The 17,378-nt window shown below is 39.2% G+C and overlaps 2 protein-coding genes across 2 annotated transcripts; both read left to right on the top strand.

The window, feature by feature from the left end:
* Positions 1-6,197: 6,197 nt before the first annotated feature.
* Positions 6,198-14,670, top strand: LOC129762309 (CLIP domain-containing serine protease B8-like). The gene is made up of 6 exons (XM_055760475.1): positions 6,198-6,425; positions 6,597-6,810; positions 6,903-7,084; positions 7,155-7,266; positions 13,875-14,173; positions 14,230-14,670. Exons 1-6 carry the CDS (start codon positions 6,341-6,343, stop codon positions 14,562-14,564), a joined length of 1,227 nt encoding a protein of 408 aa, XP_055616450.1. The 5' UTR covers positions 6,198-6,340; the 3' UTR covers positions 14,565-14,670.
* A 486-nt stretch (positions 14,671-15,156) lies between these two features.
* LOC129762310 (CLIP domain-containing serine protease B8-like) lies at positions 15,157-16,667 on the top strand. The gene is made up of 3 exons (XM_055760477.1): positions 15,157-15,476; positions 15,541-15,834; positions 15,895-16,667. Exons 1-3 carry the CDS (start codon positions 15,205-15,207, stop codon positions 16,523-16,525), a joined length of 1,197 nt encoding a protein of 398 aa, XP_055616452.1. The 5' UTR covers positions 15,157-15,204; the 3' UTR covers positions 16,526-16,667.
* Positions 16,668-17,378: the final 711 nt, after the last annotated feature.

The following is a 17,378-nucleotide window of genomic DNA, read 5'->3' as shown; positions in this document are numbered from 1 at the left end:
GAGTGCATGCTGATAATTGTTGTGCGTTTTTAAATCAAATTTATATCACGGCTCTACGGCTCGCTATCGCTCAGGATAGCCACCGTAGCTGCTTGTGCTGTGTTGTGTATCGTTGTATTGTTTTTTTGTTGTCTCTGCTTTTGCCATTGCTGCCGCGCAGGGCACTCTCGAGATGAGCGAGTGCAAGGCGTGCGACGGCAAAGTAATGATCAGTGATGATCCTGTTGTTTGTGTAGGTAAATGCGGTGTTCGATTTCATCGGCGCTGTACTTCGCTTACAAAAGCAACAGCGAAACTGATAACAGAGAATCCGAACATTCAGTTTATTTGTGATGAATGTTTGTCGGACCAGAAATGTGGCGTGCGAGGTGATGCTTTAGACGTTGGTGGATTGCAAAGGGAGATGGAAAAGATCTCACTTTCGCTCTCTGATGTCCGAGGAAGCTTCACCGAGCAAATAAACATCGCGTTTGAGAATGAGCGAGATAAGCTTATCAGATCTTTCGACGAGCTTTTCAAAGAGAAGATGGCATGCTTCGAGAGCAGTGTTGCCAAAAAGTTGGAAAATATGAAAAGCTTACTCTCTGAAAAAAATAATGTTGACAGAAATTTAGCTGTGATGAACAGGAAGCGACAGGTTAGTCCGAGCTCAATTAGTGCTAATTTGGACACTCCGAGCAAGAAAATTATGTTAACGAATAAAAATAATGATTTGAAAGAAAAAATGTTTAGAAATAATAATAATAATATTGAAAGTTTCGCTAATGTCGTGGCTCGTAAGGCTCGTCCAGTCATTGTGGTAAAGCCAATAGAGTCTGACAAGAAAAATGATGATACAAGAAAAATGTTGAAGACTAAATTAGATCCTAAAATACACAAAATAGAGAATTTCAGGAACGGTAAAGATGGCTCGATTATTGTTGAGTGTGCAGCAGGGGATAATATTGAGCAAGTGAAAAGTGGAATTGAAAGCAATCTTGGAAAAGGGTTTAGTACTTTTATTCCAAAGCCAATAAAACCAAAATTAAAAATTATTGGGATGAGTGATCGATATTCCTCTGATGTTTTCATTGACTACTTAAAGAGTCAAAATGAAAACATTCCGATCAAGGATGTCAAGGTCGTTGTTGAATATGAAAATCCACGCTTGAAGTATAATAAATACAACACGATAATTGAAGTTGACCATGATACTTACAGAAACCTGATGACTGCTAGTAAAGTAAGTGTCGGGTGGGATAAATGTAGCGTGGTTGAGGCCTTTAGTGTTTTGCGCTGTTTTAAATGTGGAGAATTTGGGCATAAGAGCACAGATTGCAAGAAAGAACAAACATGTTCAAGGTGTAATGAGAAACATAAAACATCTGAGTGCTCATCAACTGAATTGAAATGCATAAATTGTATCAAAGTTAATAATGAACAGAAGTTGAATTTGGATGAAAATCATCCAACTTATAGCACCCAGTGTCCTGTCTATCGGAGACTGCTGGAGAAGAAAAAAAGCGTCATTTTTCAAACCAAATAGCAATCCAAAAAAAAAAATGTGTGAATAAGTTAGCAATAATTTATCTGAACATAGCTGGGCTTTCTACAAATTACGCAGAAATGCGATATCTTGTAGAAAGCATGCGTCCTCAGATGGTTTTTCTTTCTGAAATTCACATAATCGATGGAGAATCATATGATCAGTACAAAATTCCGGGCTATAAAGTTGCTTTTTGCTTGTCGCACTCCAAACACACTGGAGGTGTTGCAATTTATGCAATAGAATCAGTCAAATTCAACACTCTTTCAAACGAAGCTGTTGAAAATAACTGGTTCTTGGCTATTTCAGTTGAAAGAGGCATGCAGATGGGAAATTATGGAATTATATATCATTCCCCCAGTTCTAGTGACCAGCGTTTTCTAGATATTTTGGAAAACTGGTGGGAAAGCATTGTTGATTGCAGTAAGTTAAATATAATTGCTGGTGATTTTAACATTGACTGGCTAAATGCCCGAAGTTCGAATCAATTGAAACAATTATCACATTACTTTACCTTAAAACAATCTGTTAACGAAGCCACTAGAATATCTAAATATAGTAGAACTCTAATAGATCACGTGTATTCTAATTTTGCCACTGTCCATTCTTCTACACAGGCCAAATTAAAAATAACTGATCATGAGACAATTTTTGTTTACATTGAGAATGGACAGTATGACCGTGACGGAAATAGAATAAAAATTAAAAACTGGAATAGATATTCCAAAGAAGCCATGTCTCAGCTTGTTTCGACAAGCCTGGATTTTGAAGCAATGACGGGACACCTGAATGATAAAGCAGCTGTTCTGACCGATATTCTGAGAGAGTGTACCAATAAATTAGTGGTTGAAAAATATATTGAATTAAACAATTCGAACAGCTGGTACTCTTTTGATCTGCTGCGTCTCAAACGCAAAAGAGATAAAAAGTACAAAAAGTTTATAAAGACTAATTTAGAAAATGATTGGAATAGGTACACCTTCGCGCGGAATATATATTCACAGGTCTTGAAAAGGACTAGAAGTGAATATATACAGAGGAAAATCGATGAACATCAAAATAATAGCAAAGAACTATGGAAATTATTAAAAAAGTTATTAAATTCTAAAAATAGTACACCGCGATCCATAGTTTTCGAAGGGTCAGAAGAACAGTCAGACCAAACTATTGCCGATAAATTCAACAGTTATTTCGTCAATAGTGTTCTGCTGATCAACCAAAGTATTGACTTGGTCAGCGAACCTGACGAAATAATACAGCCGATTAATATCAATTGTAGACTAGATTGTTTTTCACCCATCACTTTTGCTGAGTTAAGAGATATTTGTTTTTCATTGCAAAAATCGGCTGGTATCGATAATGTCAACGCAAAAGTGATACAAGATTGCTTTCATGTCATTGGACACGATCTACTGGACCTAATTAATGAATCTTTACTAACTGGGCACGTGCCAACGGTTTGGAAGGGATCCCTTGTGATTCCGATCCCCAAAGTTAATGGGACGGATAAAGCCGAAGAGTACCGCCCTATTAACATGTTGCACACATTAGAAAAAATACTAGAACTTGTTGTGAAAGTCCAGCTGATGCATTATGTAGATAACAACAATTTGCTAATACCGGAACAGTCGGGATATCGAGAGAGACACTCTTGTGAAACCGCTCTGAATCTGGTGTTAGCAAAATGGAAAGAGAATATCGAAGCGAAAGAGACTATATTTGCGGTATTTCTGGATCTTAAACGCGCTTTTGAAACAATTTCTAGGCCCTTATTGTTACAAACATTGGAGCGCAATGGAATTGTAGGAATGTCGTACAAATGGTTCGAAAGCTATTTGTGCGACAGAACTCAAAAGACTCGTTTTAATGATTCTATTTCCGATCCCATCGGCAACTCACTCGGGGTGCCGCAGGGAAGTGTCTTAGGGCCCATTTTGTTTATTTTATATATAAATGATCTGCGACGGGTTTTACGATATTGTGATATTAATTTGTTCGCGGATGATACTGTCCTGTTCATCGCAGCTAAGGATATAAAAGAAACCGAGGATCACATAAACGAAGATTTGCATTCTCTGGCTCAGTGGCTTAAATTTAAACAATTGAAATTAAATGTTGGCAAAACAAAATACATGCTGATTTCTTCAGTGAACTCCAGTATTGACGTAAATTTTGAAATAGATGGTGAGACATTAGAACGCGTGAATGAAATCAAATACCTAGGAGTTATCATTGATGACAATTTAACCTTCAAGTCTCACATTAATAATGTCATCAAGAAGATTGCCAAGAAATACGGCGTTTTGTGTCGTTTGAAAAAAGAACTGACGGTGAACAGTAAAATTAAATTGTATAAATCATTGATCTCACCGCACATAGACTTTTGCTCGTCGATCCTATTCCTTGCAAACAATACACAATTAACGAGATTGCAGCGTTTACAAAATAAGATTATGCGTTTGATTTTAAGATGTAGTAGATACACTTCCTCTAATTTGATGTTGGACGCGCTACAGTGGCTATCTGTGAAGCAAAGAATTTATTACTTGACAATGGTGTTCGTCTTCAAAATTTTAAACGGTATGCTGCCTCGATACTTGTGTGATCGAATTGAAAGAGGAAGTGATGTTCATAGATACAATACTAGAAACGCGGATGATGCAAGAACACCTAACTTTATATTCAGTAGGTCGCAGAACTCGTTGTTATACAAAGGAATACATTTTTTCAATTCGATGCCCAGAGAAATAAAACGTGCGGCAACAATGGCAGAGTTTAAGAGAATGTGTATTTCCCACGTAAAATCTGTTTTGTAAACAGGTTCTCGTAATTTTTTGTCAAATGATTTATTTATGTTTAATATCAATTGAAATTAGAAAAATATTTACAGGTATCTCAAACTGCCATGTTCGTACTGATGATGATGATGTTTTTTTTGTTGTTAAATTTGTATTGTTAAATTTGTTAAAATTGTAGATTATTATTAAAAAAAAAAAAAAAAAAAAATTAGCGTTGTCTACGAAAGTTTGAGCCTCGCGCGCGTTTGGTGGGTCTGGACAAATGTTAATAATGAACACTGGCAGAAAACTGACACATAATGAAATTTTTATATAGGGTCTGGAGTGGAAACTGGAATTGGGATAGCTCATTCGGAATTGTCGTAAACTATCTTTCATCAGATGGTTATATCGATTATTTCTGATTGTAGCAGATCTCTTTCATGTTCTAAGTAGAAACTTTTAGATATTGGGTTCAATTCCCAATCAGTCAAGGATCTTCCCGGGTTGGAAATTTTCTTGACATGCCTCAGAAAAAACATTGGGCCTGAAGTTGAGACTATGACTATGGCAATGTCAATATGGATAGGAACATTGTTTGTTTTTTCGCAGTTTGTGCCTATTTTTACTGTTCTATTAATAGATATTTATGCCTGCAACAGATCCAGTTCGCTTCGTTTTTTTTTATAATACTGGTCTCTTGATATTTTTAAACTTAATTATTATCTATAAGATAAATCGTCCTGCTCAAACCTTTGTAGGGGTATGAGGTGGGCCATCATCATCATCAAATGACCAATGACTTTACACCCACTACGTTTTACAGCTATCTGAGATGGTGTCACCAATGCAGAATGGTCCAGGAGATGCATTTAAGTGGAAATTAGCATTTAGAGCTCGCCAATTATTCTCTAGACAAAAACTGTCTTCGACAAAGTTGTTGCATATGATAGAACGCTTATTTTCATGTTGTCGAAAATTTGCGACGCAGAACTTGTCAATATCTTAACTTCACTTAAAATTATTAATATTTCTTCCAAAAAAAACGCTCTTTTCAATTGCTTGCCATTCTTTCCGGGGCAAACATAAACAATGTTTGTTGACGGAATTTGAAGAACGAATTTCACTTCAAAATTTCATTTCAAAAACTCTGTTCTACAAAGATATCTCAAATAACTGGAACTACAATACTGTCGAACTATGTTTGCCTCTATCTATAGAGATAAGAAAGTTTTATTTTTTTTATTTCATCGAAAATTTTGGAAACGAAAAAACTAAAATGTTCATTCTAAAAAAAAGAATCATGAACGTCAATTCGAAGAAAAGAAAAGTAACGCAAGTAAACACCAACAATCGTAGCAACGGCTTAGGAACCGATCGGTGATACAACTTCTTTCAAATGTAATTGCATTGCATTTTTGTGATTGTCCGCCGGTTACCGGGTCCTTTCAGCAATGGAAGCTGATAGGACTATCAACAACAAGCCAAACTAATACAATTAAATATGTTCGTGTTTTCGCTCACAGTAATTTCTACTTGGTAATTTCTGCCGATAACGTCAGGGAAAAAAGTTTAGTGTGTGCATGCAGAAACTCGTTATCTATTTATAAAGTAATCTTGATCTGTGTACCCAATTCGACGCTGGACGATACTAGTAAACAAAACATTCGATCTCTGTTCAAACACTAAACGAGTCTATTGACCACCCCTACCCTAGACTGAATTAATAGTACGACAATTATTCTCCCGCTATCGATTGATAATTTGTTTTGACAAGAGCACTCTTTCCGATCAACACATACACGTGATCGTTGGTGTGCTTCCCATATTTCTTGTTCTCTCTTCGGTCGCCACTTAATTACTCGTCGTGGCCGCAGCGTTCGGTCCAAGTTCCTAGTGCAACTCGCGCGCGCTCGCTTTCAGTCCGACGACAACGCCACTTTCGGCAACAGCTGGTTACAAATTCCCAAACTTATCAGGACCCATCATTAGTACCACTCAGACGATCGACGGGTGAGCGTGTTCAGAGAGACTCAAGATGTTTCTCGTGGGACCGATCGCGTCCACGCTTAGCGCCATAGTGATAGTGATAGTTGCGATCGCGCCATTTTCGCTGCAGGAAGGTGAGAAATAAAACTATCAACAAATTCCACGTGCGCCCGCGCCTCTACACACACGCACACACACACACATCGTGTGTGCGTAATGAATGCGAGGAGTTTCCGGACAGCACCAGAGAGACAGAATTAGTGATTGGTTTCTATTTTGTTTCGCACATTTCTCACATTGATCAGATGCGCCACCAGTCTGGGAAGTTACCACGGTTTGCGACATACCAAACGAAGTTCAGAAGGGCACGTGTCGAGAGCCTAACGACTGTCCCGCCTACGGCGCGATCAATGATCCAACCGAGCTCAGTTCGGTGGGCCGCTTAAGCTTTTTGAAGCAAGTTCAGTGCAACGGCACTGTGTCCGGACAGGTTTGCTGTCCAAGGAAGCGACGCTATGAGTGAGTTTTGCCACAAACAAGATAAGGATACAGAAAGGGGGTCAACTTGATAATTCGCGTCGCATCGCTTGTTTTGTCTACGTTTGTCACAGGTCCCCTGCGCTGAACGAAAATGTTCCTCGACGAGTTCGACCGAAGGCGACTAATCGCATTCATTCGCGATTTGGCGATGATGACAGTTGCGGATCTCAGAGTTATGTGCCCAAAATACGGGGCGGCGAGATTGCCAACATCGACGAGTTTCCCTGGATGGCGATGCTGCTGTATGATATGAGTGAGTAGTTGCGATGGGAGCACGGTGAGGATGACCCATTGATTGTAATTTGACCCTGCAATGATTCCAGAGGACACCAAAATGGTTGTACATGGCTGCGGTGGAGTGCTGATTAACAGGAACTATGTGATCACGGCGGCTCATTGTGTTACTGGCTCAGAGTACGATAGTAAGGGACCACTGTGAGTAGTTAACATGTTTGATTATTATTGCATAGTGAAATGTTCACTACATTCGCACAAGTTCTAATAAGTAATAATGAAACTGTGAGACTTATTAAGTCTATGTGTCTTATTAAGACACATATTCGTTATAAGCAGTCCAATTTTAATTTTCCGTGGGAACGAACTAATATCTCGTTGATACTTTCTAATGAATATTTTGCCGCAGTGTGCCAAATGTAGCTCAAGACAGTTGGGTTCGAACTGGTCGGTGTTGAGTCAGTCCGGACCATGTGACATTTTTATGATTTCGAAAAAAACGAACTTGAAATTCAGTGTTCTACAATTTTCGAAGCTTTCCATTTTTTTGTATGTATGCTACTCTCTGACAATATTGTGACGTATGATAATTGCAAATAAAAAAAGTAAATTTTTTTTTAAGTTGAACGGTTTCATGTACAGGTCGGACTCGATTATATATAGTCGACCATTTTTTTTCAACAATTATTTTCAAATCCTATACATAATCGAATCTCAAGAAAACAATGTTTTCATTAATTATGAATGTCAAACATTAATAGAAAAATAGCTTTTTTGTGATTCGATTATGTATTGGATTCGAAAATTAACGTTGAAAGTGAAATTGCGATTATATATAATCGAGTCCGACCTGTACTAAAAGCTAGAAAATAATTAGGCAAGTAGCACGTTGGTAGTTATCACATCCCTTCATTCATTAATCTAGGGCAATGATGAGACTAAAATAAAATTGTGGACATTTGATGAAACAACTAACCGTGGATAATGGAAATCCGATGTGCCCTACGATTTTATTTTAGTCTCACCATTGCCCTAGATTAATGAAGAAAGCGATGTGATGACTACTAACTGCTACTTGCCTAATTATTTCTAGCTTTTAGTATATTAAACCGTTTAACTTAAAAAGTTTTTTTACCTTTCTCATTTTCTAGTTTTTAGTACATTATCTGTATGATTAGTATACTTCTCTACAATAAAACCATTCAACCTTTTCTCATTTTTATTTTTTACCTAATTTTCCTCGGAATACTTTGATGATGTGCTGTATTCTATTAGTCAAATCATTCCATTCGATACCGATATTGGATTACAAAAAAATACATACACTTGTTTGAATTTATGTTGTCCATAATGTAGTGTGTTCTCCAAGTCAACAAATTCAGCCGTTTTTTACCGGTGGCCAAATTGAATTTTTCAAGATAATGGATTACACAGTGTTACAATGACAGCAGAGGTAAGGTTTGTTCTAAAATTCAGGTGTCAAATTTTTATTAATGTGAGACAACCCTACACACATGCAAACATACATACAAACAGGTCAAGTGGAATGAAACCATTTAAAAAACAGAAAGTGGGTATAACCGCAATGGTGACGTAGGACTATCGTTGATTCAGTGATCCTTTGTTTGAAGTTGAATCTGAATCCATTCTGAATAAATGAATAAATGAATATTTGGGGGACATTGAAAACGAGAGCGTTACGTTGGAGGTACAAGGTTTTATGCATCCAATATTGGATACGAAAATATCGTACTAATGGGGAAGAATAATCTTCAGAAGCTATCCTGTTAATTGATTGAAAAATCACAAAACCAAATGTATTTGGTCACAGTGTTACATGGATAGAAAACATTCAAATAAACTCTTTCACATGAATGTATTTTTAAATTCCCAGAGGAACTGGCAGATTATTTTCAGTAACGATTAGATATTTCCACATTTTCCTCGATACTGGAAGCCTACCAGTGGTTAATGCTAATTCGATAACCATCTGTTAATAGCACTTGATTGACACATATTTGGTCACAGTGTTACATGGATAGAAAACATCAGAATAAACTCTTTCACATGAATGTATTTTTAAATTCCCAGAGGCACTGGCAGATTATTTTCCGGATCTTTCTCGATTCTGAATGGCATCCAAACGGAAAGAATTCCGTGCGTGTATGTGTGTGTGTAGCAGCTGCTTCTATGGTCACCTTCTCTTCTCCTGAAGGATCGGCTTCTCTGTGCTCCCTCACAGTTTCAAACAAACTGTTTGCGTTTCAGGGCAGATCTCGATCCTTCGCCGTCCAGCATCCTCAGCAACGATGTTGTCTTATCGATGTCCTCACGAAAAATGAATGCGGAATCGCTTAAGTATGCTTTTTGTGCGGGATTGAATCGAGAGAAGGCGTGGTTTACGATGGCAATTTTCAAGGCAAACTAGAGGGGAATGAACTCTCTGAGCTCGGAACTTTCGGCGACTGAGCAATAATCGATTGCGGGCGCATACAATATTGGCACCATTCTTTGTGTGGACAACATCGTTGCTGGACGAGCTGGACGGCGAGGGATCGAGTGCCTTTCTCAAGGCAATGAGGGTGGAGGTGTAATGCAGGAGTTAGAGTAGAGTTTCAAGGGCCTTTCTCAAGGCTAGAGACGAATGAACTGAAAAGTTTAAAGTCTCTATAAATAATACAAAACCAACCACCAATATTGGATACGGAAATATCCTACTGATGGGGAAGAATAATCTTCAGAAGCTATCCTGTTAATTGCGATTGATTGAAAAATCACAAACCAAATGTATTTGGTCACAGTGTTACATGGATAGAAAACATTCAAATAAACTCTTTCACATGAATGTATTTTTAAATTCCCAGAGGAACTGGCAGATTATTTTCAGTAACGATTAGATATTTCCACATTTTCCTCGATACTGGAAGCCCACCAGTGGTTAACACTCCTATACTCGCGCATTGGTCTGTCAGGCCGAGAAATCAATAATTCGTTCATTTCTCAGAAAATATCAACACTACGACTTTGCGATTGTCTCTAGCTTCGTTATTCGTCGTTCGTCATCATTTAGCGTATCGCATGTGTTGGTACGAAGGGGACATGTGCCACTTTTTTACACATTCGGTCTGACACACCGACGCGAGTATAGGAGTAACTTTTTTGGACAAGTGCCTTTTTTCATATTCTGGAATATTGTAGAATGAAATGTATAGATTAATGTTAGTGGCGTGGAATATTTATTGACGAATTAATGTTGGATTTACAACCAGATGGCGCAGCGAGTAAAATGAGGATGTTATGTTTTTTTGGTATGAAATTCGATCAAATTTTCTAGAAAAATCAGAACTTTTCTTCAAATTTCCCGGTTTCATGTATTCTTTCTGCACTAAAAGGTTAGAAAATCGCCATTTTACAATGTGATATACATATTTTGAAGAATGGCTTGGTATAAGTATCATAACTTTATTATTTTTCAACTAGGTAAACGATGAGTAGCATGTGTTGCACTAAAAATACTGCAAATCCTTCTCTTATCGGCCCCTACATAATCTATTATATCGGCCAATTTGATATGATATCGATTTCATCGCAATTATCCATAGTATCAATAACCGTTATGTATTATCAAACTTAAAATTTTCGAAGATTATCTATGATTTTGGTCAAATCGCGTGTTGAAACCATCGTAAATATACAAAACTCCCACTTTCTTACCATATACTGACGACATTCAATGGCTAAAATGAATCTAAATTGAAATAAAATGAATAATCACAACCGAATCTTGCTTTTCAGTGCGTAACATAAACAAACACCCTCACTTTTGTGGTTCTGAGCTCTAATGTAGATGTCGCATGAGCTGATTCAGCTTTGCGTAAATTCGTCAATTGAATATAATGCATAAGATTATTACCGGACTATTCTTATTTGATTCCAGTCCTTTTTGTAACTATTCGTCGATATATTCGTCGTTAGATTCATACGTTCAAAAGCAAAATATAAATGTTTGGCTTTCATGTAGTTTATTCGCTAAATATAATGGTCATACATTTACACACATGTGAAAGAATTTCACTTGTGGAAGAATTGTAAACAGTAAACTATGAACTAATCGGTACCTTATTATAATTTTTAACAGTTACAGTTTCGGGGATATTTCTCTTATAATGGACAATATCCACAAGAAAACAAGAAAAAGAAAACGAAATTCCTAGAAATTCGTTTATATCATCTTTTTATTCCCCATCTAAAAAATAGCATTAATTCTTAGTTTACCAAAAAAACAGAGACAAAGAATATTAGGAATATGCAAACTTTATTTTCCAGATTCTTTATCATCTGGTAATTATCTAGGAGGTCGTTATATATTCTTCTCTTCGATAAAAGACCCGAAAAACACGCATCAACTGCATGAAATGTAAAAAATATGTTTGTTTCGAGCATGCAGTTATGCTATATTCTGATTCTTACTCCAATGAAACCACAATCGATTTATACGTTTTAATGTTAATTTATAGCTCTTTATACTTCCAGAAATTATATTCTGTTGCTTATTTTTAATTAATAACAGTGAAAAATTCGAATTTCGTTATTTTTGTTGGAGTATCAAAATAACTCTATTTTGAGGAGGCTGAATAAGATGACTATTAAAACATAATAAAGACGAAGAAAACATATTTTTTGGAGTTTTTTCATTCAATCATACCCTTTTCTTCAAATAAATGCCAATAAAACCTGAAAGTTACACAATGGCAACATTACAGAGAAGTTCAATTTTCGGTCTGTGACACCGTGCACGAGTATATATGTTATGATTTTGCACGCGAGTACAGGAGGGTTAATGCTAATTCGATAACCACCTGTCAATAGCACTTGATTGAAAAATATTTGGTCACAGTGTTACATGGATAGAAAACATCAAAATAAACTCTTTCACATGAATGTAATTTTAAATTCCCAGAGGAACTGGCAGATTATTTTCCGGATCTTTCTCGATGCTGAATGGCATCCAAACGGAAAGAATTCCGTGCGTGTATGTGTGTGTGTAGCAGCTGCTTCTATGGTCACCTTCTCTTCTCCTGAAGGATCGGCTTCTCTGTGCTCCCTCACAGTTTCAAACAAACGGTTTACGTTTCAGGGCAGCTCTCGATCCTTCGCCGTCCAGCATCCTCAGCAACGATGTTGTCTTGTCGATGTCCTCACGAAAAATGAATGCATCTCACCACCAGAATATCGCTTAAGTATGCTTTTTGTGCGGGATTGAAATCGAGAGAAGGCGTGGTTTACGATGGCAATTTGGAAGGCAAACTAGAGGGGAATGAACTCTCTGAGCTCAGAACTTTCGGCGACTGAGCAATAATCGATTGCGGGCGCATACAATATTGGATACGGAAATATCCTACTGATGGGGAAGAATGATCTTCAGAAGCTATCCTGTTAATTGCGATTGATTGAAAAATCACAAAACCAAATGTATTTGGTCACAGTGTTACATGGATAGAAAACATTAAAATAAACTCTTTCTCATGAAGTATTTTTAAATTCCCAGAGGAACTGGCAGATTATTTTCAGTAACGATTAGATATTTGCACTTTTTCCTCGATACTGGAAGCCCACCAGTGGTTTATGCTAGCTCGATAACCATCTGTTAATAGCACTTGATTGAAACATATTTGGTCACAGTGTTACATGGATAGAAAACATTCAAATAAACTCTTTCACATGAATGTATTTTTAAAATCCCAAAGGAACTGGCAGATTATTTTCCGGATCTTTCTCGATGCTGAGTGGCATCCAAACGGAAAGAATTCCGCGGGTGTATGTGTGTGTGTGTGTGTAGCGGCTGTTTCGAGATCTTCCCGGGGAACTGTTTGTGGCATCACTCTCCTCCTGATGGATTCATGTCTGGCCTAAGGTACACAAACAGGCTCTTGGTGACACCGTTCATCCGCGCCTTCATGATAAACGAAGAGCTTCACCACAACAGCGACAACATGCTCCAATCGCTGTTCAATTAGAACTGAGTAGAATTCCGAGCGGCGCTCGCTTATATACCGATTGGTGATTTCAATAGCCTGTTTTGAAAGCAATTTTAAGACTATTGAAACAAGTTTTTGGATCAAAAAGTAACAAGTATAGAACGCGTAGACATTTTATCGTTCGAATGAAGTGTTTATCATACCATTTCGTTCAGTTGTTTAGGAGCTATTAACGCTCAAAATCTCGGTCTCCGGCGTAACGCTTTCGTTTTCGAAACTTTGATTTTACACCCCGGTATAGAAATGAAAGACGTAGTCCTACGTCAAAACATAAAAGATAGTATACAGCTTGCTCCAATACGGTGAAATTCTAATTTTACCCAACTCATTGATTGTGTGACGTGACAACGCTTTGTGGACTGTTTTTTTTTCGCACAGAGCACGTTGTCAGGTCACAAAATGCATGCCGATTTTTGCAAAGTTCTTACGTGTTTTTTGTAAGAATATACAGGAATCCACGTTCATCTTTTGTCGACGAACCATAGAACCAAGTTTATTTGTATGTTTTGAAACGGAACTGAAAATACAACATTAATGTTCAAAAGAAACACAAAAAGACAGCTGTTGTCACGTCACGAAAGTATTGAACTGGCAACAAGCGTATTCAACTGTAACATATTCTCCAACTGAAGATTCTTGTACGAAATTTCCTCAATTTTACTTTGACCTCGTTTACTATTGAACAATTAATGACTTGGGCCATTTTACCCCACCAGTGCGTTTTGTACAGTTCTCCCCTACTTATTCCTATTATTTTTTTTTTTGAAACAGCAAATATGTCCGCCTGCGCGAGTACAACGTGTACGACGATCCGGACTGTGTGATCGAGCAGTCCGCCCTGGATTGCTCCGAGGAGAAGTTCGACGCGAAACCCCGAAACATCACAATCCACCCCGAGTACGATGTGAGCAATCACAACAAGTACCACGACATCGCCCTCATCGAGATCGATCCGAGCCCTCCGTATTCGGACTTCCTCAGGCCGATTTGTCTCCCCGAACCGGAGCTGGAGAACGGTGTAGGCCCCGGGAAGAAATTTAGCGTTTCCGGCTGGGGACGAACGGATGCCTGTAAGTCAATGTATTTTATTTTCGAACCACAAAGTGCTCATTTGATTTCTAAACAGTCCGCAAACAGCTGGGGAACAATGCACTCAGTCCTATAAAGTTGAAATTGATCCTCCCGTATGTCGAGCCGGAAGTGTGCCAGAAAGTTTTTCTCCCCCAGCATCTCCGGCTCGGTCCTGGCCAAATTTGCGCCGGGGGTCAGAAGGCGAAGGATACCTGCGGTGGGGACAGTGGCTCTCCCCTGATGCACTATGATTTCAGGAAAGGTGTATGGGTGCTGACCGGCATCGTGTCCTTGGGGGTGCGCGACTGTGGCACCGAGGGAATTCCCGGGGTGTACACGAACGTGCGAGAGTATTTGCCCTGGATCAAGGAACACGCTCGAATGGCCTGATTGATGACACACTGAAGAGGGCACCACTCTGTTGATGTATTTTAATGATTAGCTAATTAAGTTCTAAATAAAGAGACAAGCCGGTAGAAACGGAGAAACACATGAATGACTTTCGTGTGTGAGTGTTTAGAACAACAAACGAAATCGATCTTGAGTTTATGGGAGAGGGGATAGTGCACAAAGAAAAACAGCTGCGATACGAAATTCCGGTTCCTGACGTCAGAGTCTGTTGTGCTCGCATTTAAGAGTGGGATCTTTTTTGATGAATGATTGCAAGATGGAGTGTGATTCCAGAGTCGGTGATTCATCGACAAGAAAAGTACATGCGGTGGGTGTAATTACGGTATCTCTTGAGTTAAAGGTCTGCCGCAATGACGTAACCCATTTGGCTTCAGCTAATCTACAAGGTTAGCCACTCTATTCAATTTGTGACCTTCGCTTTTTTTTTTGCACGATCAGTACCGGGTTTAAACATAAAGCGAAATATTCTGTCAGGTTGCGATGATACGAAACAGGGATTTTCTAGGAAAGTGTTTTGAAAACATTCGTGCGATAGCTTTGCAGCCGCTGCCCACTTCTCGACACGGCTTGTCTGCGACATAATCAGTTGAGTGTTGACCTGCGAGCGGTAACGACGACGATGTCTTGTCTAATTTGGGTTCTAATTGGGGTGTTTGCTGGTAATTCACTGCAATCTCCGGCTCCGATATGGGAAGTGACAACGAACTGTCAGATCCCGAACGAGTCCCAGCAGGGCGTGTGTCGTGCCCCCGGGGAATGCCCGGCTTATCAGCGCATTAACGATGTCGCCAGTCTGGGTTCCGTCGATAGGCTGAGTTTCCTACGGCTGCTGCAGTGCATCGGGATAGCCGAAGGCCAGGTTTGTTGTCCGCGGAGCGGTGATAGCTACAGGTTAGTTAAACTATGCGTTCTCAGTGATATAATAAATCATCCAAGTACTCGTTCGAATTATTAGACAACCATCGATCAAAGGGAACCTCCCAAGAAGGGTACATAACGACACAGTGGTGCCGAAAACAAGAATCGGAGCGGAACCATGCGGACAACAGGGTTACAAAATGCAGCTACTCGGAGGAGAGGTAACCGACATTGACGAATTTCCGTGGATGGCAATGCTGATCTACGATGCGGGTGCTGATCCAGGATATCCAGTTGCTGCAGGCTGTGGAGGTGCTCTGGTTAGCAATTCATTCGTGGTTACTGCAGCTCACTGTCTGGCCGGTGCGGTTGTGCAAAAGAAAGGCAATTTGTGAGTACTGAATTTGTCCACAATATCTTGTAGCTCGTTGCTGATATTTCTCATCCACAGGAAGTTCGTTCGATTAGGCGAATACAATCTGCTAAGTGACCCAGACTGTCTGAAGGATGGTGAGTTCCAGGATTGTACCGATGAGAAGGTGGACATCAAACCGAAACGAATCATCGTTCACCCTGACTACAGGCCCGAATCCACAAGCCAGCATCACGACATTGGGCTGGTGCAGCTCGCCCAACCGGTCATGTTCTCGAGCTTCATCCAACACATTTGTCTACCGGAGCCGGCGCACGCTGGTATTTTCACGCCGGGAACAAAAATGAACGTTTGTGGGTGGGGTCGAACGAATCTCTTCAAAAGTCAGCTCGGTGATAGTGCGCTAAGTCCGGTGAAGCTGAAGGCCGTTTTGCCGTATTTTGACCACAACGAATGTCGGCAGATTTATCGACCACAAAGTTTGGAACTCGGTGACGGACAGATGTGTTTCGGTGGGGAGAAAGCGAGGGATACATGTGCTGGGGACAGCGGATCGCCGCTGATGTTCTTCGACAGGAAAAGGGGTGCGTGGATCCTAACGGGATTGGTTAGCCTCGGAGTGAAGGAGTGTGGAACGGAAGGAAAACCGGGAGTCTACACCAATGTTAAGGAGTACACCGCGTGGATTGCGAAAAATATGAAATCATAGAACTTGCAACTATCGGTATGGTTAATGGTCCACAGGGATCCTTGAAAGTTCGAGTCGAAAAAGTGATTTAGCGAAGAAGAACGATTACACGAAATTGAATGAAAAACAATGGTTTGATTTCTGGTGATTTCCATCTATCAAATATTGATTTCTTCAACTGGTGTTCCGTTAAGAGCAGGTCTCGGCATAGTCATATTCAACTGAGGATAGTCAGCAGACTATAAAGAAATTCCTCGTCGTATTCAACTTTTGACTCTTGGCTTCATCAAGCTGTTTCTCCGTCAACATGATGCAATAGTCAGTCTGGCGTTGAGTAGCTATCTTCCTCTGCCGACTCCAAATGAATTCGTTTCTCTCTCTCATGTCGTATGCACACTCTTAGAAAAAATTGGTTGAATGACGAAGTTTTTGGTAAATACTTCCAATGATTAGTCAATTTTTCAAATACGAATTATTCGTACATATTACGCGATAACATTGGTAAACGAATGTCAAATTGGTCAGTTTAACCCAGTATAAGCCGTCGGTCCAAGGTTGGTTTAACATATACTCTAAACATGTTATGTTAACCCAATCCTCATGTATGCATTGTTATTGATTTATTTAGTAAACATTGATCTATTGTATGCAGTTTTAGTCATTAATTGAACTATCTAAAAAGTGATATTAACAACATTACATTGCATTTTAACTAGTGACATGGTTATTGCATTATTCTCTTCCAGGACCAGCGTGTAAATACTTAGCAGTCAAACAAATTCGGGAAATACCAAAAAACTGACGAAACCCAGTTGGCACTAAGTGAGACAAACTCTATGCCCCGTTGCAACATCTTGACCTTCGTCTTGACGAC

This window comes from Toxorhynchites rutilus, chromosome 1 (assembly GCF_029784135.1).
Source record: "Toxorhynchites rutilus septentrionalis strain SRP chromosome 1, ASM2978413v1, whole genome shotgun sequence".
Lineage (NCBI taxonomy): Eukaryota > Metazoa > Arthropoda > Insecta > Diptera > Culicidae > Toxorhynchites > Toxorhynchites rutilus.
Note: the sequence above shows the minus strand (reverse complement) of the source record. Positions and strands in the feature narration are given on the sequence as shown.

What these genes read in the sequence shown, in the direction of transcription:
- LOC129762309 (XM_055760475.1), top strand. Translation starts at nt 6,341, where the DNA reads ATGTTTCTCGTGGGACCGATCGCGTCCACGCTTAGCGCCATAGTGATA. An exon ending in CCAAGGAAGCGACGCTATGA is followed by an intron (nt 6,811 to 6,902) that starts GTGAGTTTTGCC and finishes CGTTTGTCACAG; the next exon opens with GTCCCCTGCGCTGAACGAAA. An exon ending in CTGGGGACGAACGGATGCCT is followed by an intron (nt 14,174 to 14,229) that starts GTAAGTCAATGT and finishes ATTTCTAAACAG; the next exon opens with TCCGCAAACAGCTGGGGAAC.
- LOC129762310 (XM_055760477.1), top strand. Translation starts at nt 15,205, where the DNA reads ATGTCTTGTCTAATTTGGGTTCTAATTGGGGTGTTTGCTGGTAATTCA. An exon ending in CGGAGCGGTGATAGCTACAG is followed by an intron (nt 15,477 to 15,540) that starts GTTAGTTAAACT and finishes TCGAATTATTAG; the next exon opens with ACAACCATCGATCAAAGGGA. An exon ending in GTGCAAAAGAAAGGCAATTT is followed by an intron (nt 15,835 to 15,894) that starts GTGAGTACTGAA and finishes TCTCATCCACAG; the next exon opens with GAAGTTCGTTCGATTAGGCG.